General features: G+C 50.3%; 2 protein-coding genes across 2 annotated transcripts in view; one reads left to right on the top strand and one right to left on the bottom strand.

Moving 5' to 3' along the window:
* Positions 1 to 596: 596 nt before the first annotated feature.
* Positions 597 to 27,125, top strand: part of LOC137165604 (6-pyruvoyl tetrahydrobiopterin synthase-like) — a 30,444-nt gene continuing 3,915 nt past the window's right edge. Inside the window, exons 1-2 of the mRNA XM_067566920.1 lie at positions 597 to 694; positions 1,867 to 1,940. Coding sequence (XP_067423021.1) covers positions 597 to 694; positions 1,867 to 1,940 — 172 coding nt within the window. The remainder of the gene's footprint in view (positions 695 to 1,866; positions 1,941 to 27,125) is intronic.
* Positions 16,344 to 23,474, bottom strand: PTS (6-pyruvoyltetrahydropterin synthase). Its single transcript, XM_067565511.1, has 6 exons — positions 23,320 to 23,474; positions 21,299 to 21,378; positions 19,484 to 19,506; positions 17,454 to 17,510; positions 16,918 to 16,988; positions 16,344 to 16,652 (listed from the first exon to the last, which is right to left on the bottom strand). The coding sequence occupies exons 1-6, from the start codon at positions 23,421 to 23,423 to the stop codon at positions 16,511 to 16,513; spliced, it is 477 nt and encodes a 158-aa protein (XP_067421612.1). The 5' UTR covers positions 23,424 to 23,474; the 3' UTR covers positions 16,344 to 16,510.

Below are 27,125 nucleotides of genomic sequence, written 5' to 3'. Positions count from 1 at the left end.
GCGATTAACTGGTTAGTCCAGGCAGGGTCACACAGGGAGTCTGTGGCGTGGCAGAGCAGAGGGATGAAGTTAGCCCTTCAGGCTGCCTGAACCACACAACCGTGCCCTCATTTCCTTCTGGTGTGCGGTGCACAAGTGGCCAGTCCGCATCAGGGCCCAGCTGTCCTCCCATCGCCCCGTATGCAGTCAGTCGCACAATGTGTGTATCACTAGCTGAACTAGGCACATTTTTTTTCAGAACTGATCACCCTTCTGAACGCTCATCTGCCTTCCCGGAGGGTCCCATCCCAGCTGTGAATGAATCTTGTCTAATCCGAGACTGAGGACGATGACTTCTTGTGGTTTCCATTCGTTGTCCCAGAGGGTAAGGGAAATAAGCTCAATTAACCGGGGGGAAAAAACACAAATGATGTAGTCATGCAGTTCAAAGAGTTATCTGGGAAATGATCTCGTACAAGAGTGGCTTTAACCCTTCCATCTGCCCGGTTGCTGTACTGCGAATCACATGATGGCGTGTGGCTATATTTATTGAGGCTGCGCGGTCCAGCGTGGAGCAGTTTCCACTTCGGCGGTGACGCTGCTCATCGGCCCTAGCGATGCAGAGCGTCACTCGAAATGGCAAGCTGATCCCTGCTGGCAAGGTGGCCTTCCTCTCCAGAACAGAAACCTTCGCCGCCGCGCACAGGCTGAGCAGGTAACAGGACACAATTGCCCTTTTCTGGGGGAGAAATTTTGTATCCCAGACACTTTGACAGTTGTCTGGCAAAGACGGTCAAGCCTGTTTGTTACCCACAATTCCCTATTTGACCAGAGCAGCATCTTGAGCCACCAGCAAGGGGGCATATGGCTTTTGCAGGCAACTCCTCTGCTGATAGGACCGTGCATGGGGAAATATGTATGTAGCCACAAGGGTGGGGCTTCTCTCAGGTTTGGAATTAAAGGGCATTTATCAATCCTGAGACCTTCTTTTTCGTCCAGAGAAGATCGAGATTCCATAGGCTGGGCCAATGCCTCAGAGGATGGTTAGTGTGTGTAGCTAGACTGTACGTGGTAATTTATAGCTAACTCTGTTTAACAAACCATTGTACAGTTTGTGATATATTTAAATATGGCTCAGAGCACAGTGCATATTCTGAGACCGAGATCCCAAGTCGTTGTACAATGGTGCACAATTACCTTGTGGCAGGTAGTTCCACCGGCTATGATGGTGCTAGGTTTTTGGATGGGAACTAAACCCATCGACATCTAGATGTTGGGAGGGGGGTGTCTTTCCCTGTGGGCAGATTATCCTAGGACTGCAGGGTTTCTAGAAGCAGCAGGGGCTGGGCATTGTGATGTGACCAGATATCAGACTAGACAGGGCACCTGTCTGAGCCAGTCTGGCAATCCCTATGTTCCTATGATCAGCAGGAAGATAAAAGCAGGGCAGGGCTGAGCCAGGGAGCAGAGCATAAGGAAGAGAGGGGGGCACCTGTAAAGCTGCAGGGCAGGATTAAGCTGAGGAGCAGAGAACAGGAGAATTGGGAAAGCAGAACAGCTCTGGGCAGCAGAAGATGGGAAAGTGGGGCAGCGTCTTCCATGCAAGTTTTCCTGGCTTCCCCTTCCATCTTTAGTTATGTGAGTGGAAGGGAGTTTCTTTTTCCTCTCTCACCAGCTTTCTTCACGATCACTATCCAATGGCAGCTGCAGACACAGCTGCCATCTAGGACCTGAAAAGTGGTTCTGTAAGGTTCTGCTCTGACCCCTCAGAAAAATGACAGCCCAGGGGCTGAAAGTGAAATGGGCCAGGGCACAGAGCGTGGGATGGAAGCTATCGTGCCACTAGCTCCCTAAGGCTGGCTTTGTGGTTTTTGTTTTTTTCCCCAGCAAATCATTGAGTGATGCGGAAAACAAGAAACTCTTTGGGAAATGCAACCACAGTCATGGACACAACTATAAAGGTGAGGGGCAGCCCTGCTGGTGCACTCTGCATGTTCCCCTGGCCAAGGGAAGGATCAATTAAAGGGAAATACGGCTCAGTGCCTAAAAACATGCCGTCCCTTTCCCATCCAAGCTAACAGCTTTCGTCTCACATTCAAAGCAAAGAATTCCAAACTGCTAACATAAAACGGACGGGTAATAATTTCATGGTATTGTAGTGGGTCTAAACCTCCAGGTTCAGGAGCTGATTCTCAGGGAAACTGGGCATCTGCAATTCCCACCCTGACTTCACCTGGAGTTGTAACTACTCAGTGTTTCTGTAAATCAGGCCTTGGACTGGGTCCCTTCTTTCCGTAGAGCAGGGATGATGTGGGGTAGCATTGCTGCTGTATCTCTCTGTGGCAGCATCTGTACCTCTTTTAAGGGGACACCAGGAGAGACAAAATATGCTTTCCTCCATTGCCTTCCTGTCCGTGGGAAGCCCCCAGATACTGCTGGCAAGGGAGATATTGGACATGCCGTCCAAGGTGAGCAAGGTCGCCATGTCCAGCTGGCTCCAAAATGCTGACTGCAATTTAAAGAGCCCCATTGCAGCGATATTCCTCTTCTCCTCCCACTCCCACTCTCCCCAAAACCTGTGCCTGGCAGAGGCAAAAGCCGAGGGGAGTTCTATTCACAATGACTGCCTTCTGTTTGCTTTTCAGTGACGGTGACTGTGCGTGGGGAGGTAGGTGTCTCTGCTCATTTCCGCCTTTTCCAGGCTGTTTGATTTCATTTGGAATTCTTGCTATAGTTCAGGCCTTGGCTATGCTGGGTATTGGCCCCAAGGCAGCAGCCAGTGGAGGTGAACTGGCCCAGATTCTGAATGTAGAGCAGCAATTTACACCCGTGACGTTCTCCTGGGTTTCAAGGAGGGAACAGCGGAGTCAGTGCATTTGTCTGCACTTGCAGTTTGAACCAGTGCAGCGACACCAGATGTGGGCCACTGATCCCAAGTGCAGACAAGGCCTTAGTCCACTGGCATGTCCCAGCCAGGGTTTCCTGAAGCCCCATTCCCTTGCCAGGGGTGATGAAGAGTTTATCCAGCTTGCTAGTGTTTGCCCTGAGTTTACCCAACTCACTACACCACGGTCTGCATCAGGCTACAGGAAAACTAATCGCCTTTCTCCCTATTGCACAACTCCTGTTAACCTTCCGAATAACAACCTGGTTTATGTTGGTTTTCAGTTTCGTTTCTTGTCATTGTGTTTTACCAATAATCTCTTTCCATCAGACAAGAACTTCCCGATGCACAATTTCAATTCAGCTGCGCAGTGTCTGAAGAAACTCACAGGCATGTTTCCCTTGGGTACCTCTGTGAGAAAAGGTTTCATTACTATGCAACTGAAAACAGTCCCGGTTTACAGGCAGGCTAATTGCCAAGGTAGCATAAGAAATACCACAGTGATGGGCATAGGATAAGGACCTGATTCAAATAGAATTACAGAGCATAATATGAAACTCCTCATTGCTTTGCATATCAGGTTTGTGTCCTGTCAGGCAGGCAAGGCTCCAGATCTGTACTGCATATATGAGCTGGCTTATTGCTCACTGTTCCAGTTGCCATGTTTCTGCATGTTTAATCATCACTGCAGAGAAATGTCCAGCAGTGGACTGAGGTTCTGCTCTCTACTTGTCCTGTAGATAAACCCCACCAGTGGCATGTTTATGAACGTTTCCACACTTCAGGAATACATGAAGGTAATAATGCTATGACTAGTTCTTTTCATGCTGATTACAATCCTCTCGGGTCATCGGAGTGATTTCACTGGCATCTGCAGCAAGGTTGGAGGGCCAGAAGGAAGAGAGGGGTGCTGTGCCGTGCCTGTGATTTAAGTTCCCTCCATGACATTTCCCAGTGCTCTGAAATCCAGGAAGGCTCCCTGCGATCTGGGGAGCAGGTGTCTTCGCAGAGCACATTGAACTCCAGAGCAGAGCGTAAAAGCTACGAACTGAGCACGAAGCCTGCGACATTTGTGCTCTGGATAATGACCTGAGGACAGTTAGAGGCTGATTTATGAGATGCTGAAATGGGATCTCAAGCCCCCTGTCCTGCTGTGGGAAATCGTCCCACTACCAGCCCCATCACTAGCGTGTGATGTGGAGAGGAGCCTATTTAACTTCCCCTCACCAGCCATACAACATGCTGCACTCTCCTTTCAACACTTTCACCCTGGTATCTTCCTGCCAACACCACATCTCTAGGACCTCGTGGGAAAAGGCCGAGCCAAAGGCTCAGCATCATCAAAGTTCCCCACATTAAAGTGTCTGGGATTCCCCGAGAGATGTCATAGGGCCTTCCCTGGGCACTTAGCTCTGAGTCCAGGCCCCAGCAATGAACCTGTAGTGGTTAACATGTGCCATACTGATGTACCCGCTAATGTCCACCCTCTCTGTCCAGGAGACCATTATGGAGCCACTTGACCACAAGAACCTGGATCAGGACGTGGCCTATTTTGCTGACGTTGTTAGGTGAGTAGCGGAGTCTCTTGGCAGAACTAGGTTAGGGACAAGTGGCTCCACTCTGTTTAAGACAGATCTTTCTCTCAGAAGCCATCGTCAGCAACTGCATCCCTCTGTCTGCCCTGTCCTGTCAGCTTCACGTAAAAAGCCCCATTGGGGAGGTTGCTCTTGGGCTGCAAATACTTACACGCTTTCAGAGACACCACATTCTAGCAAATGTCCATGGAAACTGGCCAATCTCTCTCTCTCTCTCTCTCTCTCTCTCTCCCTCTAGAATTTCTGCCATGCAGCGTCTGTGCTCAGTCAGGTGTTTTGGAATTCTTGCACCCTAACCCACAGTTTATTGTTGGTATTGCAGAAGTGCCAAGGGGCCAGATCAGGGCTCCACTGGGCTTGGCACTGTAAAAGCATGTCCCAAGAAGCCAGGGTCAGTAAATCTAGGAGGATTTACTGAATCTTTACAGACAGGCCAAAACAAGCAGAATAGGCCTTTCTATTGGAAAGGTTTGTACAGTCCAAGAGGGGGTGGTAGGTAGGTTATAAAAGGTTCCTGTATTTTCCATCTGGGGAAGCTGGAAGATGTGGTTTTGTAATCAACAAAGTGATCGGCTCATTGGTGACTGCAGAATTGTTAGTCCATGTAACAGACAGGGAAAAGTCAGCTGAATTTTCAGATCCCAGGTTTAAGTGCATAGCCCTGAGTTAGAAAAATCACAGAAATATAACAAACCTAGACGAGCCCTGACAGGCGTTTGTCTGACCTCTTATTAAAAACTTCCAGGGATTCTACAGTTTCCCTTGGAAGCTGATTCAGAGCTTAATTACCTTTAGAGTTAGACAGTTTTTCCTAATATCTAACCTAAACTGTGCAGATTTACAAGATTACTTCTTGTCCTGCCTTCAGTCAACACAGAGAACACTTCATCACTGTCCTCTTTATAGCAGCCATTAACATCTAATCCACTGAGCAGATTGGATCGGGTAGTTAATTTGATATAGTCTGTTGACATGGGGGTTAGTAGGGGAGCAGGCCTATATGTAACAGAGGTAGGGCATCTTGGTGAAATGAATGATTCAACAGGAATGTCAGTGACGAACAAATTGCTGAGATTCTTTGGTTTGTGGGATCAGCTCCATGTGCCTCAATTTGTCATCACCACATTTGGAGAGAAGTCCTGGGGAAAGGGGCCTTGAGCCTCATTCTCTGCTCATTTCCCTGGCTGTAAATCAGGAGTAAAGCCATTGAAATTGCCAGAACTAAGCAAGAGGAGGAACCAAGCCCCTCATTTTCTCGGACATTTGCAAAGCGCTACAGAAATGCACCAGTTGACTGTGATGTCCCAGGTGCACAGTGTGGCTGGGACAGGAAGGGACTGCAAAGAATGTCTAGCAAAGTGCCAAACACATCCAAATACCTGCTGCCTGTTCTGGGATATTGAACATATTGGTTTAGTTTGTTGTCTAGGAACGGTTGATTACGGTAGGTGGCTATCCTAGCCAGTAATGCAAGGACAGCACAGTGCACTTCATTCAGAGCTTTTCTACGGCTCCACGGAGGCGGGGTAGGCACTATGAAGCATAGGTGCAGCAGTGGTTGGAGAGTTTTCCATTTGCAGGCACAGTGCACCAGTCTGCAAAGCACTGGACGTGTGGAATCCACTGCAAGCTCAAATTTTTCTGGCAGCACCTAGTTTTGCCTTAAATAGCACACTTCTTCCCTTGACTTGCACGTCTTTTAATTGTAAAGCTCTCTGTTTCCTCCACAGCACAACAGAGAACCTAGCTGTATATATCTGGGACAGTCTCCAGAAATGCCTTCCAGAGGGATGTCTGTATAAAGTCAAAGTCTATGAATCTGACAAAAACTTTATTGTCTACAAAGGCGAATAGAAGGAGCTGAGGATATTAAGATGAATCCTGAAACCTAAACCCGCAGGGGAGCTATTTCCCCAAATGTTGTGTAATCAGTAAGTGTGAATCTGATATTGCAAACTTTCCATCAAAAGAACATTTATTCATAATTAACAGAAACGATTGTTGCAAAGTCCTTAACATAAGTCATAAAGCTGCATTAAAAGTTCTCCCATCAGATTGGTTGCTTGTAATCCATACACTTTTTAATAGTTATTGAATTGTCTTGTGATCATTTTGCTAATGAAACATTTGTGTTACACAAAGCACAATAATAACCCTGGTGTTACTGGCTCCAAATTTGACTTGCCAGCTGATATTTCTTTAAAAAAAAATAGGAGGTAATGGAGGGGGATTGTAAATGTCACTTGGGAAAAAAGCCTTTTGCAAGGTGGATGTTTACTGTGAGTACTAATCAATCAGTGCCAAAGGCTATGTGTATTTATTTTCCTTTTTTATGTGACTCGGACGTATCACAGCAGAATGAAATTTGCCCTGGCTCTGCTATTGCTGATACATTTCCCATCCCAGGGGCAAGAACTCCAATAGTCCATCTTATGACCATTGCAGTAACTGTGGGTGAATAGTAGTCTACGAGCTCAGTCCCATTTTCGGCACTAATGGGTAACCCATCAGCTAGAAAAATTTCATTGCTACTACATTAGGCACGTAGCTACTAGTCATCTCCAAAGTGGATGTAGATCCTGGCAGTGGTGCAGTTTTTCTCTGTCAGATACGTACTGTTTAAATGTTACTGGGCAGCCAATCTGAAAAAAAAATCATCAAATCACAAAAAGGGCCATAACTCAAAGAAACGAAGTTTAATTTTGACCAAAACTAACAGAAAACTTCTAAATACAATTGCTAATGTAACTATGTACTCAAAATAGTACTGTTGGGGAATGTTTGGGACACATTTAGCCCCAGGAGATATATTTTATGCATGTTTCTGTACTTTTTTTTCCTTCAGTTAAAGCAAAAGTCTGTAGTCGCACAGCAGCATCAGGTTATTTGTACCATGTAATATATGGAAATATTTGTAGAATGGACAGATCTGAGAAGTTTTTCGGTGTGCTATTTTTTCAAAGTTATGCAGATAACAAGGGCCCCTACTCCCTAAATATAAAACCTATATTTTTGATCTTGTCTGCTCTGCCAGAGACATACATCTAAAGCATACAGGTACAATTGTAATTATCGTCTTACTATCATTGTGAAAAGTTCCAGAGGGGTAGCCGTGTTAGTCTGTGCACAGCAAAAACAACGAGAGTTCTGTAGCACCTTAAAGACTAACAAATTTCTGCAGGCATAAGCTTTTACGGGCTGCAACCCACTTTGTGCATCTGACTAAACTCTTTATACAACAGTAAGGACGCTTAGTAGAAGGACTGTAGAATGCCTTGTAGGAATCTATGGTGTGAATAGCAAAGTATAGCGATGTATTCTTATGTAACCTCTCCATATAGCTATGAGCTATTCAATGTTTAATGCAACACCCCTTCAAGCTAATTTACTCACAAAAATAGTCACAGTAATTTGCAGATAGTTGAAACATTTCTACTCCCCCTCAGAATCTGTCTCTGATGTGTTCAATACTCAGCTCTCTCACAGTCGCATGCATCAGAGCACACCACCTCTTCCCTGTGGCGTTTGCCTCGCCTCATTGCATAGGTGCTCTCAGTCCACTAAGGGGAGGATGGCTTCTGCAGCAAGATGTCCCACACTATCTACCACCCATCCGGTGTTGGCAGGGGACACTTGAAGAAACTGAAATGCTCCATGATTCCACGTGGGCTGATAATTTACATGTTTCAGGTGCTGCTGAAGGAGGCTGTTCTTGGTGGCAGTTTCTCACTTGTTTTGTTCTCCTTAGCAAACAACTCTTAGCTCGTATTATCCACAGATGCTTGCTTCATACCACAGCAGAGTGAAGACATCAGTGAGACAGAGACAGATCTTCCCTGTGGGGCTCGATCTGGTAAGCACACTCACAGACCGCCTACCCCACCAAAGCGGTGGGGGAGGAAACTGCCTCTAAAGTTCAGCTTGGGGGTTGGGGTGCTCAACAAGGGTATGGGACAGGCTGGGTCAGTTTCCTCTGTCTGCCACTTGAAGAAAAGGGACTTGAACAGGGATCTGCCACATCTCAGATGAGAGATCCTGAGAGACACAGGTCTCCCTGATAACCACTAGCCCAGTGATTAGGGTAATGCCCAAGGATGTGGAAGGTTCTGGTTCACCTCTCCCAGCCACCTGCAGTCAAGGACGTTCCTCAGTCCCTGAACTAAAGAATAGTTTAACATGCTATAGCTTATGAAGGATGTGACACTTTCATTAAACAATTGGTGGGACACAAGCACCATGACATTCCCTCGGTGGTGCAGTCCTGGGGGTAGCTACCTAGGAGATGAGTGGTTGGAATCCCAAAGATGCTTGCTAAGAAGGGATTTGAATTTTGGTCTCTCTCACTTCTCAAGTGAAAGGCCAAAGTCCCAGGTTGCAAGGTATTCCACTGTAGCAGCTCCCTCAGTGTTTCTTCCTGTAGGTGGTCTTCTCTCATTATATAAGTAGATGCTAAGTGGGCACCAATGGACCTAAAAATCCCCCTACAGTCCAGTGGCTTGGGTATTTACCCAGGATGTGTGGTCAACTCCGTGCTTGGCTTGCTGAGAGATGACTCGAACAGCCATCTCCCTGCTCTTGAGTAAATATCCAGTCATTGGCCTTAGAGATGTTGTGGTGGGCTCTGTGACCTTTTTGGCTGAAGGGGTGCCACTTTCAGTGCCTATTCACTGGGCCAAAAAACAAATCCAGCAGCCTTCTATAGTCTAGTGACGTGCGTGTCTGCCTGACATGTGGTGCTGGGGGTTCAACTCTCCTTCTGCCTTGCTGAGAAGGGAGTGGAGCCTTGGTCTCTTACCTCTCCTAGGAATGGCCTAAGTGCTGGGCTCGGAGGTATCCAAATGCATGAGCTCCTTTGCTCTTCTTGCTTGAAGCTACTCCACTTACAGTTCATCACCATTAGGCCAAAAGGTTGAAGCCCTGTGTAGTGGGTAATGCCCTGGCGGGTGCACAGGGTAAAATTCAAGCTCCCTTTATGCTCACTGGGAACGGACATGAACCTTGCTCTGGTATCTCTCAAGTTGATTGGCCTATCTGCTGATCGGCAATGAACCCTCTCATTATTTTTCTAACCCACTCCTAGCTCTGGCCCTCTCTAGCTAACCCATTCCAGTGCTTCACCACTCTCCTAGTGAAAAACGTTTTCCTAACGTCCAACCTAGACCTCCCGCCCTGCAACATGAGACCCTTGCTCCTTGTTCTGTCATCTGCCACGCCCTTGCCTCGCCCCCGGGGTCTTGTGTTACGGGCAGGGGGACAATCACACGTCCTCGTTCGCTCTCTGCACCCCGGTCACGACGTTAGCCGCCTCGTCCACAGTCCCCCTTCGGCCTGGCTTTTCCCAGCTGAACTGGAAGCAGGCTCCTCCCCACCCCACGGCGGGGCTACAGGCTGCCCGGGAAGCCTTCGCCGCCTTTCCCCTCTGCTGGGCTGCGGGGCCTTCGGCAGGTGCCTAACGAGCTCGCATGAAACGAGTCTGGCGCCTGAGGGGGTCCCTCGCCACCATCGCACGCAGCGGGCGCTCCCTCGGGGGGGGGGGTGGCAGACTCTGGCTCAGCTTCCCCAACCCACCCTCCCGCCTGCGGCGCAGGAATCGGAACAGGGCTCCGCAATCTCTCACGCGTGAGCCCCGGTCCCTGACGGCGGCGAATGGTCATAGAATCGTAGAGTTGGAAGGGACCTCAGGAGGTCATCTAGTCCAACCCCCTGCTCAAAGCAGGACTAACCTCGGCTATATCATCCCAGCCAGGGCTTTGTCAAGCCTCAGCTTAAAAACCTCTAAGGATGGAGATTCCACCACCTCTCCAGGTAACCCATTCCAGTGCTTCACCACCCTCCTAGGGAAACACTTTTTCCTAATGTCCAGCCTAGACCTCCCACCCTGCAACTTGAGACCCCTGCTCCTTGTTCTGTCATCTGCCACCACCGAGAACAGCCTAGCCTAGCCCCATCCTCCCTGGAACCCCCTTTCAGGTAGTTAACGGCCGCTATCAAATCCCCCCTCATTCTTCTCTTTTGCAGACTAAACAAGCCCAGTCTGAGGCGGGATGCTCCTCGCAGCGGCCGGAGGCCGTGCCTCCTTCGTTAAGCAGCCATCGGCGAGGGCGACGCCTGAGAATCCCTCTGCAGTCCAGTGGTTTGGGTAGTTACCCAGGATGTGGGTGAGGCGGGTTCAACTCCTTCCTCGGCTTGCTGAGAAGGGACCTGAACGGCCGTCTCCCAGCTCTCCAGTAAATACCCACTCATTGGAGTGAGAGGTGTTCTGGTGGGGCCTGGTGGGCCCCTTGGCCCTTTTGGCTGAAGCTGTGCCGCGCTTTCATTACCTACTCCTTGGGCCTAGGGTGCAAGCAGACAGCCTGGGGTGGTCTAGCGGCTTAGCTGTCTGCTTGGCGTGTGGGTGCCTGGGGTTTGAGCCTCCTTCTTGCCGGGGAGGGATTGGAGCCTTCATCTCTTGCCTCTCAAGTGAACAGCCTAAGTGCCGGGCTAGGCTGTACCCAGAGGCGTGGGCTCCCTGGCTCTTTTCGCGCCAAGCTGCTCCGCTTGCAGTACGTTGCCACTGGGCTGAAAGCCAGGCCTACTGAGCCCTGGGTAGTCTAGTGGTTTGGGTACTGCCCTGGTGGGTACAGGGTGAGGGGTTCAAATCCTCTTTATGCTCCCTGAGACGGGGCTTGAACCTTGGTCTTTCGCCTCGCCGGTGACTGGCCTAAGTCCTGGGATAGCCCCTATTCCAACGGCCTGGCTCCCTCCGCGTTTCCTATTGAAGGTGGCCAACCTCATGACATCACTAAATGGGAACCGGGCAACAGGGCCCACTCAGCTTCCTCTCTAGTCCGGTGGTTTGGCTCCTGCCGTGCGGATGGGGTAGCTGCCGGTTCAAGTCTTGTTCCCGGAGTGGGTCTTGGAGTCTTTTCCTTGTGACGCTGCTCCTCTTTCGCTACATATTAACCGGAAGCGGTCTGCCTTGCAGAGCGCTTGCTGCCCCGGGGGTTAGAGCGCTTGCCTAGGGCGTGGCTGAGCCTGGTTCGAATCCCCCTCCGTTGCCTCGTGGGAGGCAGTCTGGCTTGTGAAATGGGAGCCCTTGTACTGGAGCAAGGGGCGTTTCGCAGGCCCTCTTGCTGCTTTTTACTAAAGAGTTATTGCGGATTTACGCAAAACGCCCCCCTCTCTCTTGTCCCCTGTGATCAGGATAGGCACCTAGGCCGTGGCAGACCCCAGGGCACGTCCCTTCGACATTGAGGGACATGAGCTGGGGGCTACCACCTCCTAGGAGAGAGTCGGGGTGGGCCGCCCTTGTTAGAGCCCCCTCCCTTTCCCAAGAAGACAACAGCTCTTGAGAAAGAGAGGGGGCTCGCCCAAGGACGGAACACCCTAAAGGACAGTCCCCACAGAGGCCAGAAAGCCCGGTGCAAACCCCTGCTGAACAGGCAGACTGGGGATTTGAACCCGGCTCTCCGACAACCCAGGCGAGTATCCTAACCACTGGACTAGAGAGGGAGGCTGGCAATGGGCCTGGCCAAAAGCATCTTTGACTCAAGTGGAAGGGCTTCAAGAGGCAAGAGAGAGGGGAAAGCCCTCCTGTAGGCGGGCTCAAACCAGCAGCCCCCACAGCCACGGTACGCAGGCTAACCGCTGGACTACCCAGGAAATGACAGGAAACGCTTGGCCCAAAGCACCTTTAACTAAAGTGGAAGGGCTTCAACGGGTAAGAGCAAAGGAAGGGGGCCTCTAGCAGGCCAAGGAGGACACAGGCACCAAGGCAGGCTCAAACCAGCAGCCCCCACTGCCACAGCACGCAGGCAAACCACTGGACTACCCAGAGAATGACAGCAGAAGCTTGGCCCAAAGCACCTTTAATTAAAGTGGAAGGGCTAAATTAGGGCAACTTTGTCCAACACATACCTTCACTTCGCTTGCCTTTGACCAGCACTTGTTAGTCTCTTCCCACAATCATAAACAGAAACACACACATATTAATTGCAAATGTGATTTTCAGCTCAGTCATTTCACCAGATGATTTCTACACACAGACCTAAAACGGGAATGCTGGTAATGCTGTACAGGCATGGTCTTGCGATCCGAGTTATCCTGCTCCATGAAAAAAGAAGAGAACAAAACTACCCATTATTAAGAGAACATTTTAGATGAACCTATAAAAATCCGCCTTAGGCAGACACTCAGCGTGAAAAATTTCAGCCCATAATGATTTACGTTTGACACAGTTATAAGCAACTGAAAACGAGGTGTCTTATAATGGAAAGTGTCAGGCAATCTAACTAGAGGGGTTGCTACCTGCACGGCCTATAGTAACTCGTAGACATGGTTCACGCTTGAGGTTCATTTCCCACCCCTTAGAGAGCCCCACCAAGAATGACATCTGGATTGTTTATTAACTCACAGACAGTGTAGCTGGCTGTAAGACTCATTTACACGGAAACTGCTTCACAGGGAAGCTGACAGCCTCCTACCAGGCTCTGGGTGCGGCTTCTGTCCAGTGCTTGCATTTCTTCTAAAGTGAAACCTGTATAAGCAGCACAGAGAAGGGGCACAGGTTGTTCAGGTTCTGTCTGCCCCACAGCCCCATGTTGGCATAACTTATGTCGCTCAGGGGTGTGAATAAACCACCCCCTGAGCAGCGCAAGTTACGCTGACATACGCACTCATGTGCACAGCGCTGTCGGGGGGAGAGCCTCTGCAGCTCATGGAGGTGGCTTTATTATGGAGGTGGGAGAGCTCTGTCCCGTCGGCATAAAGCATCTTCACCAGATGCGCGGCAGTGGTGCAGCTGTATCGGCATCGCTGCAGCGCGGTACACATAGACATGGCCTTTTGTCTTTCTCTGGACACAGCCCTGAGGCCTTCAACTCATCTCACATAAGCCACCACCCCATCGTCAACCTTTTATTTCATTCTCTCCTAACCTGGGGCCTATCTGAACGGCTGACCCTGAGCTTTCCAGAATCTCGCTCAAAGGCAAGCTTTTAAAAACCCTCGCTTTGTCAACAACTTCATGAATAGTCTGAAAAGGGAATCACGTGTTTTGCATTAGCCTCTGCAAGGTTCTGAGAAACAGAACACTTTGTGAATCAGCAAAGGCCTAATGGCTATTCTGATCCCACCCAGCTATGTCACAGTGACCTCCACGGTAGCAAGTTAGAACAATCCATCACCCTACCACACCACAGACTGGCAGGAACTTCAGATATATTGCAAAATCCCTTTCTAGCCACCGTACACACTGAAAGGAGCTGGCCGAGGTGTGGCTTCAAAGGAAACAACGTTTGCTAAAACCAGTCTGTGTAGAACGCTCTGCTGCTGGCATGAATTTGCAGCCAGTTACACGCTAACACGGCAGCTTTACCAGGAGCGAAATAAGCAACGGAGCTCTGATAATGGGCATTTTCCCTCTGCCAGAACTGAACAATGGAGGCAAAAATTCCCTCCTCTCCCTCTCCTCGCCCCTGCTCCATTACAGCTGATAGAGGCTCAGCAGGGAAGCAAAGAGATCAGGCAGGGCCACAGCACACAGCTGTGTTCTCAGGCTAAAGCTCTTACAGCTTAAAAGGAAGCAGTCCAGGTATTTGTCATGACTCTGAATACAACGTTTAGCACAGTGGATGGGTAGCGGATAGGTATTCCTCCACCAGTGTTGAACTGAGGTCAAGGTTAAATATTAGATAAGCCTCATTAAACCTTTCTAACTCATTTTGATTTATTATTCCTTCTTGGTACACATATTTCCTTGTTTGACTATAGAATGATTGCCCGTGTCTCACTTTATTTTGAAACTGTATTTGTAAATTACCCTTAATCTCTTCCTGGTCAGACTTTCGGATCACTCTTGCTACCATTTAGAGCAATTCTCATGTGATAAAGGAAATACCACATTGCAATGCACCTTAACACACTTAGAACTGCCTTCACCAAACAAGGACATTCCACCAGAGAAGCAGATTGTTTCATGGAACGGCCACCCTACTACCCCAAGGAAACCTGCTTTAATACAGAAATAAACCCCCCCTCTGACCGCACACCCTTCGTTGTCATGTACCACCCCACACTGGAACAACCCGTCGCTACCCACAAGACTCAGCTGCCTCCTCTGTATCCAATGTAATCCTGACACGTGATCCGACCACACATCCGGCTCCTACAGCCAGATCCTTCTTTACAAGGGAGACCAGACAGATGGCCCCAGGTTCAGCTGAAGTGGAACGTCTAGTCTGATGTCTACGTAGCTCTGCCCATCCCTGGGGTATCCAGGCACCTTACGGAATTAAATCAACAGTGAAGTGGCCTATGCAGAGGCTGTGTCTCCTGCGTGCTCAAAACGCCCAACTATGCCCTACACCCAGCTGTCAAATCCTCCAACGTTCCCCTGCCTCTGGTGCACGAGCGGCCCCCATCACCATGGTATCTGGGCCCATCACAAACTTCCAGGCACTCTCTGGGCTGATGCACCTCCACATTTCAGGAACAGCCGCAGGCCCGTGCAGCCCAGAGTAGCCCTGCCTTGTGCCTCTGCTGAAATGGCCCCAGGAGGCTTGCAAGGGTGCAAAGTTGCTGGGGTGCAGGTGCACCCCCGCCACGTGCCTGCCTTCTGTCTGATGCATTTTAGAACGTGCCTTGCTTCAGAGGCTGTTCCAGAGCCTAGAGGTCCATTGTATCAGGGATAACCCCAGGATGAGGTGGGGTGGGAGCTGACACCTGCCCAGACAGAGCAGGCACCTGCCCTGCCACCCCTTTGTCCCTAGCTGAGGGCAACAATGAAGTGGGCCATGGTCTGTGACACAGCTTGGACCAGAGCTCCTATATGGACCAGAGCCACCACTGCAAACATAGGCACATGGCAAATCTTGAGTAGAAGCTGAGCCATTTGGCCCAAGGGGTTTCCCTGGGGACTAATATGTAAAGCAGGAGGCTAGGGCATTGATCAGTGTGTCTGTCTGTGCGAGAAAAGCAGCAAAACACAGCAGAGAAACTGGGACAGAGGCAGCAGAAAGCCAAAGAGACAGACACAGAAGCACTGGTAGCATGACCCTGAGACAAAGAGAGCGAGCTTTTGGGCTACGTGCTGGCTAGAACGGGGCCTGGAAGTGTGAGCAAAGAAACTGCCTTCTGCTGTTTGATTCCTGCCACGTTCAGGGAAACAGGATTTTATGTACCTTCATTGAAAATGATCAGCATTGCAACAAATAAATACCTGACTCCAGCAGCAATTTCTCCGTCTAGCAGAAACAACCCGCTAGCTAGATCCTGAATTTTGGCTAACCCCTCCAGTCAAAATGGGTAACAGTGTTTTCCTTTCCCCTCCAGCTCTGCCTCCTCCCTTAGAGCAACATGCAGCAGGCCCGCAGGCTGGCAATCACCAGCAAAGCTTTATCATCAGCACCGTTAAACACACAAAAACATTCTCTGCCCTTGTGGTTTATAGCAGCCGGTCTTCATGAAACCCCAAGTCATCTTAGATCAAAGTGTTCCTGAGAACCAGCCTACGGCATAGGAGAAACACAGCAAAAAACAGTGACGCTCACCACTACCACCAGTCCCTTCTCTTATGGAGGAAACAGACGTGCCAGCCACAAAAAGGAGGAAAAGCTGTTTCTCCATCTCCACTTCATCAAAATACCCCCTGGTCATTAAAACCCACAATCAAATCAAATGTTTCATTACAGAAAATCAAAACTTCTGCCAGTAGAACAGGTACAGGTTTTGCTCGTACATTTCCTCTCGAGAGAGCTGCATTGCCTTACTCAACACATGCAGAAAGGTCCGAGGATTTCACATCAGCGTGGTGGTTTTGGTTTGCAGAACTGGTCTGTTTTGATAAAAAGCAGATAAGACGTCAGCAAATTCTGAGAACCCCAAATTACATTGAAAACCTCATTAGCTCGCCACAATAATTGTCTTTAATTATCTAAAAATGACCTTATATTAAAAAAAAAAAAAACAAAATCACTGGCTTTATGTACTAGTTACAGCACAAAGGGGTTCAATGGTCCATTGATGCACTGATCCGATTAATTCCTCCGAATTCTGTGCTCAGGGGAGCTGAGTTTCATTTCTCAGGAGCTCTCTCTTCTCCCTTGTACACAACAATGTTCTGGTCCGTTTCATACACCTTGACTTTATAAAGAGCCCCTGAGGGCAGGAGCTTCTGGAGGTTTTCCCAGATGTACACTGCCACGTTCTCCGTCGTACTGCAGGGAAAACGGGGCTGCAGTTAGACATGGAGCAGTAAAGGCACACGGACTTCTCACACATGCAACAACACACACATGAAATGATGGATGATAGAGAGATGATGGGGAAGTAGCCGATCAACTTAAATTGAATGACAGCTGGAGAATTAACGGCCTTTGAACTGGTGCCAGACCATATCCATGGCACCCATTATTATCCATAGAACAACACGGGCTAGACCCTGGCACTGATTCTAGTTCTACAAGAGTTCCCACTACCCACCTGACAACATCAGCAAAGTAAGCCACGTCTTTATCCAGGTTCTTGTGGTCAAGTGGCTCCATGATGGCTTCCTGAGGGCAGAGAGGAAGGACGTTTGTAGCCACCTCAATGGGACATGTCAAGGGGGCACAATGAGGGCAGGTTCTGACCATCCTGCCGGGACTCAGGAAGGGCCCGGCTGTGTCAGTGGCTGGGAACTGAGATGTCATCGGGTCTCATGCTGGCCTTTTCCTGAGGGGTCCTAAGCACCCAGAACTGGTAAGGAGGTACCAGGGCAGCACCATTAGAAGGAGACAGCAACACGGTGTGCAGCTGCTGAGGGAAGTCAAAGACCCCTTGTACTTCACAGGCCAGTGTTGGGGCCAGAAGAGGGTGTTGCACTGCAACAGGACACAGCGCTGAAGCATTTTTACCTCATAAACCATTCCCCAATTCCCCATCCTAACAATAGCTACTCCCCCTTTCCCCAGACCTCCCCGGACCATTCTGCCACAGCCGATTCCCACGCGAGAGCTGCAGGAGTACAGTGGCATTACCTGCATGTACTCTTTCAGGTCTGTCAGGTTTATGACCATTCCTGAGGTAGGATCAATCTATAGGGCAAACAGAGAAAGGAGAGCAATAAGCACCTCTACAAACTCTCCCCACCCAATTGCTACCAATCCCACCGAAAGCCTTAGCAGGCACAAAGCCACACCAGCGGGTGTCTGCAGCTTCCAGAACGGGCACTCAGGAATCCTGACCCATGAGAAGAATCTCTGTCTGCACCGTCAAACACGATCTGACCGTCAGCCCGACTCATGTAACGCCACGAAGAGCACCCCCTTGTGGCTATCAAGGGAGTATCCGCAACTCTCAAGAGACGGGTGGTGGAGTCCGTAATGTCTACACCAGAAGAAAGCTGCCCAGCACACATGGTCACTAAGCAGAGCTTGGGCAGAGCCCATCAGCCACACAGAGAAGCAGCCCAGTAGGCAGGGAAAAGGATTTAATCAGTTGTTTCCCCAACCTGAGACACAACTGCTGGCCAGCGAGGGCCAGGCACAAGCCAGGGGCACCAGTGGGGCCTGGCCACAGCGCACAGGAAATCTGTCTTTTCCCTGAACTACCTGCTGTTCTGCAGGCTGATGGCCACGGGTCACCAGGCTGGGACTGTCTAGCAGGAACCCCCAACTGCCAGAAGCTGGGACAGGACAACAGGGGATGGACCACTGCAAATCGGCCTGTTCTTTTCATTCCTCTGAAGCATCTGGCACCGGCCACTGTCAGAGGGCAGGACGCTGGGCGAGACGGACCATTCGTCTGACCCCGTCTGGCCGTTCTCATGTTAACTCTCACAGTCAGCAACCACAGAATTAGACAGCCCTTGTTCTGTGGCCCAGACCTCCCTGGGACAACTTGGCTGAGAGCTAAAGCCAGGACTGTGGCCTCCCACCATTTTCAGGGGGCAAGAGCCCTGTGAACGAAGGTCACAAGCCCCGGGAAGAGGATTTTACAGCTCTGATGCTCAACGGGCGTTTCTATTTCTATGCGGTCAGAAAAACTTGCACACAGCGTAATGAGCACAGGGAATTTGGCTGAGGGGTTTCCGAGGAGGATGGAGGTTTAATATTTATGGCTGCTTTAAACAGGGCGGGGTGTTCAAGTCTGAGTGAGAACAAGATTTTCTCACTTCCTGTAGGAAAATGTGTATCCCTCCAGACTAGGGAACTTCTCAACAGGATATACGGTCCCAGATCAGATTGCACTGAGATTGCTCCATAGCCATCACCTGCATCTCTAGAGACCATCCAGCTCTTTGGTACATGATGTCTCCAGTATTATGATGTGATTACCAGTTTCACAACACAGTGTTTGAGAGTTAGGAAAAACCTCCAGCTTTTCCGATATCTGGGGGCCAAAGGATTAACCACAGAGGGCGTGGGCCTAGTGGGTATTTGGTGGGTCATTAATGAACTGGCAGTTCAATGCTGACAGACAAACTTTGTACTCACTGCATTGGTTGTACTATGTGAAGCACTGACAGTATCAGACAGGCATTGGAAAAATTCCAAATCAGTAAAAGTTGTGTAGGGGTGAGGAGACTCTTTGAAACTGAGTTTCTTTAGTGCATGGGAATAACACAGTCAAACAAAATAAAAGCAAAGGGCATCAGGTAGCAACGACAAAACTTCCCAAATGCTTAGCCCCACTTTTGCTCAGGATGGAGGCCATCCAGATCTGTGAGCAGAAACTAAGGCTGAGATCCTGCAGTGAGCTCTGTGTGGGTGGATCCTTGAGGCTACATAAAGCTCATTGCAAGAGTGGGGCTGAAATGTGGCCATCTGCATGTCCATGGGAGAGGCAGGGTGAGAAGGAGAGCTACCTTCTCGGGACCCATCTCTCACATGCAAGTGATTACAGAAAATCTTCCTCTTTATAGTTGATGAAACAGGGTTTTCAAGCAATCCAGGACTAAGGCAAACACCAAGGTTTGGGGTTTTTTAAAGGTCTGAAGAATTTGCACATGGAAACCACACCCTAATACCTCCAAGAAGGCAAGGAAGGACATAATGATTGCACGTACCTCTCCACGCACAGTCACTACAACTAGAAGAAGAAAAACACCAAGTCATAAGTGTGATCCAAGGGACATGAGAATAAACTACATCAGCGGCAGATCAGAGAGCCCACTCAGCATTCATCAGCCCCGGGAGGTGGGTTGGAGGCTGCTAATGACATTAGAAGTGTTACTGTTAAAACAATATCCACGGTATAAAGAACAGTAACTGACCCTACGGTAATTGTGGTTCTTCGAGGGATTGTCTGCACAGATATCGCTTGTGGTGACTAACAAGCAGTTGTCTAATTTCTCGAAGTTGGTTATTGTGGGCCACGATTGTACGTAACTTTCCTAGGGGGGTGTGATGTGAACCCTGGGAAGTGTTATGAGCCCCAGAGGACTGTACTGAACAATGTGCCAGACAACAATGGACTTCTTAGGCAACCAGTGTTAAATGGCTTTCCTGGGGAATCTCTAGGAGGAGGTGAATGGAAATTTTCCACTCAGTGTTGGGGGTTGGTGCTGAAGGATCAGCACTGAGGACAGTGTAGTGGTTCATGCGGAGGGCATTGCATGAACTGACTCAGAAGTCAGCCCAGGGCACATGACGGGGCCTTCTTAGGTTCATGGCCATTGGACGAATGATGACTCATGTGGCCGATGACTCTTTGGTCGGGGGCAGCGAAGGGTACCTGGGCTCGTCTTTGGAGCACTGCTCCATTCCGCCCATTAGATGTCAATGCCGATGAAGTGATGGACAAATGGGACCGCAGAGTGGATGCTGCCTGGGGGCTCAGCATGGGACTAGAACTCATCAGTACACTAACGGAGGGAGGCTGACCTGATGGCTGAGCCCGCATTGCAGCTCTCCTCTCAGTGTCCAAGGAGCCTTGTATCGATCTCTCTAGGAGGAACAGCTTCAGCTGCACCTCCCTTGCTCTCTGAGTGCACTCAGAGAAAGGACAGACAGACAGAACATCGCTCCAGCACGTCCTCCTCCCAGACAGAGCAGGCACCGGGATCGCCCGTCATTAATGGCTTTAATGGTAGTGTCTTGGCTTCTGTGTAACGCCAGTACTCTGTGTGGGTGCTCTGAGCTAACTGAAACGTTATATATTTTGCCAATGGGCATAAAAAAAAAAAAATGACACTAACTACACTAACTTTACTATCTAATTATTATATACAAGGCTGAGGAAAACCACACAATGCATGGAGTAAGGAGACACTGCAGGGGTTCTGCCTCTCTGTCATGGGCAGTCAGAAAAAACTGAGGGCCAGTTGGGCCCCTCTGCCCTTTATGCCCTCAGATGGGAGGTGTCAGGGCACCTAGAGCGGCAGATGTGGCCCTGATGAATACTGCTGACCAAAAGGATCCAATCTTGCATGCCTGGGCCATGTGCACACTAAGATTGGCATCCACAAGAACAATCACTAGGTTTGTTTTTCTGGATGACGTTTGTTTGCCAACGTTTGTTTGGAAACGGCCGTTAAGATTTACTATCCCCTGGAGTATAAGCAGCTTTGGTTTATTTAGTAGCATTTTTAAATAAGATTCACTCTTTATTTAATGGCCTAGAAGTCCGATTTGTGGCTTGGACTCTCTGTTGTTGATGATCAGTCTTATTTCCCTTTGCAGCCTCTGCCACCACAAAAACAAAGGGCCAGAGTCTGCTCTCAGTTCCATAGTGTCGTTGACTTCTGTTGGGTTATTCCTGATTCATACGAGCACGGCTGAGAGCAGATCCCGTCCAAAGGTCTCTGTCTTAAAACCATGTGAACTAATTCTCTCTGGGGCTGGAAGAATGAGTGAAGCGCTCAGGCCAGTCAGCCCCTTACCTTTATAGTTGTGTCCATGTCCATTTGGATTGTTGCATTTCCCAAAAAGTTTCAGGTTTTCTTCATCACTCAGTGACTTACTGTAAAAAATAAAAAATTGCATTTGAAGGCTAATCACAAACATTTACGTTTTCATTTCAACTGGAATTGGTTCCTAGCTCCCCCACACCCTGATCTCCTTAGTACATACACCGACTGAAACATCTCATTCACAGACTCTGCCTCCTCTGGCTCTGTACCCCTGCCTGAGTCAATCCTGGCCCTGTGTATGCAAGATTTGTTCTCTGCACACCTTTTAGTTTGTGGTCTCATTTTTCATTGGACCAAGACATTACCCATAGCCCATCCTTGTCTATAACACACCATGAAAAGGGATGGTGAATCCTTAACAGGTCTATGTAATTTGATTTTTAAAAGTTCATAAATTACTGTATGTGCTAGTAATCCAACGGAAAAATATATGTAGTCACTTTCTCCTTTTTAAACAGATGGATTAGGCTGGTGAAGTACTATTACATTTATTTTATTCTGTTATAATAAACATTCGTCAATATCTTGTGTTTCTCTACTGACTCCGTAAAACATTCCTGGCTAAAGAAATGGGGCGTTGAAGGAGCCCACTTAGGATATTTGGGGTCTGTTAGTTTGGATGCTGCTGGTTGTTTCATTGCAGCATCCGGACTTCTCACTACTAGCACTGTTGCCAAGTATCCACTCATCCCCTGAAAAGTGTGTGTATGAGAGTTTGCAATACCACAAGAGTTGCCGTTGTTTACAAAAGGGACCAGATGGCTGGCAGAACTGTCTCGTTTCTGAACATAAACACTGCAGGCTGTCGAATCTAGAATTGCTGAGATATTTAAGAGATTGGTGGGATCATTGCTAAGTTTACTGTCATCCCTTCTGACTTTCACATTGCACCAACTCTCCCAGAGGATGCGAAGTCTAGGGATGAATAGGTGGCGATCAGCTGCCGACCAAGAAGGAGGACACATCTGAAACATGCGACTCACATTTTGCATGAAAACCAGAAGGCGCCACTCACCATCAAGTCCCCTTTGCATCAGACAAAGCAGGAGATGAAGCATCTTAGATAATTGCTGGGGAAACAGGTGATTGGACCATAAACGTGTAAAGTACAAGCTATCAAAGTGCACGGCTGCCCACTGAACAATGAAGGAAGTTAAATTTTTGGTCCTGAAGACAAAGCTTGAAAACTGCCTTAGCTGCTGCTGTTCTCCTCCACCAGCCATGAAAAACCTCCACTACTCAGAGTGAAATAGACAAGATTCTGGTCAGGTTCACTTTGGCCTACAGCACAGCCCTGAAACTCACCCCAGTCCTGTCCCAATTTCACTCTGCCCTTGTTTACAAACGCTGCTGTTTCGGAGGGCAGGGTGGGGAAAGAAAGGGGCCTCACTCCTTTTTCTCTGCCCCAGTCTGCACTCCCAGAGCCTCCATGGGCAGAATTTTCCCTGCTCTGGTCAGTTTCACAGCTGAAAGAGGGGTCAGTGTGCTGAAATTAAAGGTGTGAGTCTTTGCAGTGCTGCAGGACTCTCCTTGTTGTTGCTGTGCACAGACTGACCGGGCTGCCCGCGGGAACAAGTGCCTGACTGGCCCTGAACCCGAACGGACTAGGGCGGAAAGTGCCGCGGGCCTGATCCGGGGCCCATCTTCGTCTCCCTCCTGCACCTGCCAGCGGCTAGACCCAGCGACCCTCTGGATTCTGGGTCCGGTCCGTGGCTGGCCGAGCGGGCCAGGAACGCAGGAGACCCCAGTAAGGACCAGGGACAGCTCCCCCAGGCGGAATAACGCCCCCCGGGATGTCGGACCGGGGCAGGACCCTGAGTCCATGGGGGGGGGGGGGCGCCTCTCCCCTCCCCTCCCCTCGCGGCCTGGCGGGTGCCTGGAGCTGGGCAGTGACTGAACCCCCGGGACCAGGCGCGATGGGGGCGGGGCTCACCCGGGGCCCCCCCCGGGACCAGGCGCGATGGGGGCGGGGCTCACCCGGGGCCCCTCACCTGTGCAGCCGGTGGCAGGCGCTGAAGCTGAGGCAGCGGGAGACCCGCGCGGTGCGGGCCGGGGCCGGGGCCGGGGCCGGGGCCCGGGCGGGGGGAGGCGGCATCGCAGCGGCGGAGCGAACCCGGCCGGCTCGGCGCCTGCGCGGGGCGGACACGGGCCCCACATCCGGGCATCCCCGGGCGGCCGGGCCCCCCCCCCGCTCCTTCCTCCGTCACGGGCCTGCGCCTGGGGGATGGGACCCCGCCCCCTGCGCCAAGGGGACCCCCTTTGAGCCCCGCCCCCTGCGCCTCTGGGGACCCCCTGCCTCAGCCCCTCCCCTCAGACACCCGCAGCCCCTCAGGGACCCCCCGTGCCCGGTGCCCCCATCTCTGTGCCCGGTGCCCCAGGCCGAGCTCCCGGGCACGCCGGCCTGGCGCAGACCTGTGCCCGCAGCCAGGCGGCGCCGGGTGCTCTGCTCTGCTCTGCCCGGGGCTGGTCTGTGCCGCCAGCCCTGTCCTGTCTGCCAAGGTCTCTGCTTGCTGGGTGTGTCAGACCCACACACACAACAGGGGGACGGAGGCTACACAGGGCCTGGCAGGTGCACACAGTAACACACTACACACCGGCAGGGGATGTATCCCCCCCGTCTGTCTCTCGCAGTAACAGGAGCCTCTGGTGGGACTTGTAACAACAGCCAGACCAAACGTTCAGACGAAGCAGGACGGTCAGGCTGAGGGCACCCCTTTCAATCCTCCAGCCGGCCTGGCACCCGGTGCACACCCACCCGCACCTTGGTAAAGCGCCTGGCGTCTTCTCCAGAGTCGCACCGAACACAAATGAACACTTCACTGTTACACTGCTCACTGTCAAAACAGACCGGACCGTGGCAGGAGGTAGGCCCTGTTGGACACACGGAGTACAGTGGCTGCTGGAGAAGAGGACTCTTGTATGGGCTCAAGCGTGGTTTAAAAAAAGAGAGAGCACGATCCAAAAAACACCCTTGAACAGCACAGGTCCCAGTACCCATCCTTGGGGGACCCCACTGTAAACCTCTCTCCATTGTGAAAACTGATCATTTTTTCCTAGCCTTTGTTTCCCCATTTTTCAACTAGTTACTGATCCATGAGAGGACCACCTTCCTTCTTATCCCAGGGCTATTTAGTTGCCTTAGTGAGGGACCCCGTCAAAGGCTTTCTGAAAATCCAAGTATACTATATTGACAACCTTGTCCACACACTCAAAGCATTCTAATAGATTGGTAGGCATGACTTCCCTTTGGAAAAGTCATGTTGACTCTTGCCCAACAAATCATGTTTATCTATGTGTCTGATAATTCTGTTCTTTAGTATAGTTTCTACCAGTTTGCCCAATACTGAAATTATGATAGTAATTACCAGGACCTGCTTTGGAGCCCTTTTTAAAAATCAGTGTTACTTTAGCTACCTTTCCAGTCATCTGGCGCAGAAATTGATTTCAGCTTAACAGTGCATTAGTGTGCTTGGATCGAGTCCTTTTTGAAAGGGGACTAGATCAAAGCACATTAATGAATTGTTAATACTTATCAACAGGGTCCAGTGCCGAGTAGCTTCACAACCCAGGTGCTGCAAACTGAGCACTTGTGTAGGCACTTCCATTCCTCCCACCCTATGGTTTTGTTATGGTTCTCTTCCCAGCGTGCCCCATGAAAGCCCCTTTTGTGTGGAGAATTACTTCGACCGGGAGACTTCTTTGTGCATTTTTCCTATTAGCAGTTGCAGCGTTTTAGGGATGATACCCATTCTGGAGTCAAGATGTCAGGGAAAAGGGCTAACCTTTATGCCAGCTCCTTACCCCACGCTCTCCCAAAGTTTTCCTCCAAGTCATGTGCTCGATGCAGCTCCTGATAATGGGGCGGTGGTGTTCACGGTGAACGTCTTGTCAGCTTGTCAAATCAATACCAACACAGTCTCCTTTGAGTTCAGCCCAGCAATCAGATCTTTTCCATCTGCAGCCTCTCTGACGTTCCAGATGGCCCCAAAACATCCATCTGCTATGGCAAACGCCACAGCCCCTTGCTGGGTTAGACCCAAGTGGAAATACGCCTCATTACAGCCAACCCTGCTGCTGGCCAAGCAATGCAATTGATTGGTTCCCCTCTCTGTCCCATGGCCTTGGTGCTCTGGCTCCTACAAACATATTGCGCTCTAGGTTGTTCACATGACAGGCTGCTGGTATTTATTTAATGGGTGGTCCCAGAACCTTTTTGTTCAGTGCTGTTTTTCCTTTTCCCCGCAGACTGCCTGACTTGAGTAATGCAGACCTCGACTCCAGCGCTGAAGCCGACCTCCCCTGTGAGGATTGCTGCTTTCTCCAGGATAGATCTGTTTAGTGCCTCCCACAGACTGGCCTGGTAACTAGCTCTCTATGTTGTATGGCTTAGACTTTCGGTGCAAACTGCAGGAGAGATCTGTGTTCTCAAGCCATTGACTGGTGATCAGTGGCTGGTAGTTTGGAGGCAGAATGTGCTGGCACTACCCGGCATTAGCTAATGTTTCGTTGGGAGGGGGTAGTGAGCTGCATGGAGCGTTGCAGCGCTGGCATGCTGGTGAGGGAGCTGGGTGCTCCGCTGTTCATCTTTTTCTTTGTTATTTAAAGGACAGGAAATATTTTGGTTACTTTGCAGCTAATGTGGTCAGAGACAGAATTGCTTTGCCTTGCCTGTGACGTCCCCAGTCAATGATGCTGAACTGCGTACAGCTCTCTCAAATCCAGGCCAATCCCAGAGGTGTGAGGCCTTGGGCACGGGGCTCAGATAGCCCCTCACTCCTCTCCCCAGTAGCATGGGCAGCTCCACATCAGGAGTGTCCCTGACTCTCTGAATCAGCGTCTTCCTCCCCCCAAGCCAGTGCAAGTGCAATCTGCAGTGCTGCTTACAGCTGCTCCTGCTGGGGTCCCCGTCTCATGTCTCTTTCAGGGCAGTTGACTAGATGCATTGAAAAGCCGCTTATATGTATACTGGGCTCTTTCGGGTCCTGCCCTAGGACATTCGTCACTATGGCAGCAAGAGGGAGGTGTGCATATTCCACGCGGGGATCTGCCACGTGGCAGAATGCTGCTGCTATTCCAGGCTCCTTTCCCTGCGCTCTCTCCTCCTCCACTGTGATTCTAGCCTTTTCTAATGCTCACTGCCTCTAGCTGCTGGGCATCGCACTGTCATCTGAAATGCAGCATGGCTAACCCTGGATCTTGAACTTCCCACCCTGCTGCCTCTTTCCTCTGTCACTGTGGAATACAGCCCTGCCATACAGGCCGGTAACACGGGGGTCACTGGTGGGTCCTCCTCTTCCCTTTCCTCAGACATGCAGGGCGCATCCAGATCTTACTGCTTCTTAATCCACGGCATCTCTAAGATACTCATCCAGCATCTCATCTCCTCTCTTGATTACGCCTCTCTGGCCTCCCAGATGTTCACATCTCCCCCTTCCGGTCCATACAAAACACAGCTGCTAAGATGGATGAGAGTGCCTGTCACTCTGATCACTTCATCCATCCTTTGAATCCCGCCACCGGACCCCTTCACCTCATCATTCCATCTGGCCCATCCCCTTCAGGCCTGTTGTGACTCTCTCTTACTGCATCACAGTCCTCTGCCATCCTGTTGTGCCCCCTCTCTACTTCTCCCACAGACCTTCTAGGATGCCCCTTGTGCATGGCACACCCCATCTGTGCTGGTCTAGCAGGCCGCTGCCCTCTGCTATCATAGCCCTCTGCAAGAGCCACTTTTTCAGGAACTAGCTATGTAATCTGCATCTCTAAAGGGAGCTGCTCATCTAAGTGGAGGGCAGGG

This window comes from Emydura macquarii, unplaced genomic scaffold (genome assembly GCF_026122565.2).
Source record: "Emydura macquarii macquarii isolate MOO-44397 ecotype Brisbane River unplaced genomic scaffold, CSIRO-AGI_Emac_v2 contig_312, whole genome shotgun sequence".
Classification (NCBI taxonomy): domain Eukaryota; kingdom Metazoa; phylum Chordata; order Testudines; family Chelidae; genus Emydura; species Emydura macquarii.
This window is presented reverse-complemented; position numbering and strand designations above follow the sequence as displayed.

Excerpts from the sequence above, each read along its gene's own strand:
- PTS (XM_067565511.1), bottom strand. The coding sequence starts at position 23,423 with ATGCCGCCTCCCCCCGCCCGGGCCCCGGCCCCGGCCCCGGCCCCGGCC. Across the intron at positions 17,511-19,483 it reads TAGTGACTGTGCGTGGAGAG|ATTGATCCTACCTCAGGAAT; the intron begins GTACGTGCAATC and ends TTTGCCCTATAG. Across the intron at positions 16,653-16,917 it reads TACTTTGCTGATGTTGTCAG|TACGACGGAGAACGTGGCAG; the intron begins GTGGGTAGTGGG and ends TTTTCCCTGCAG.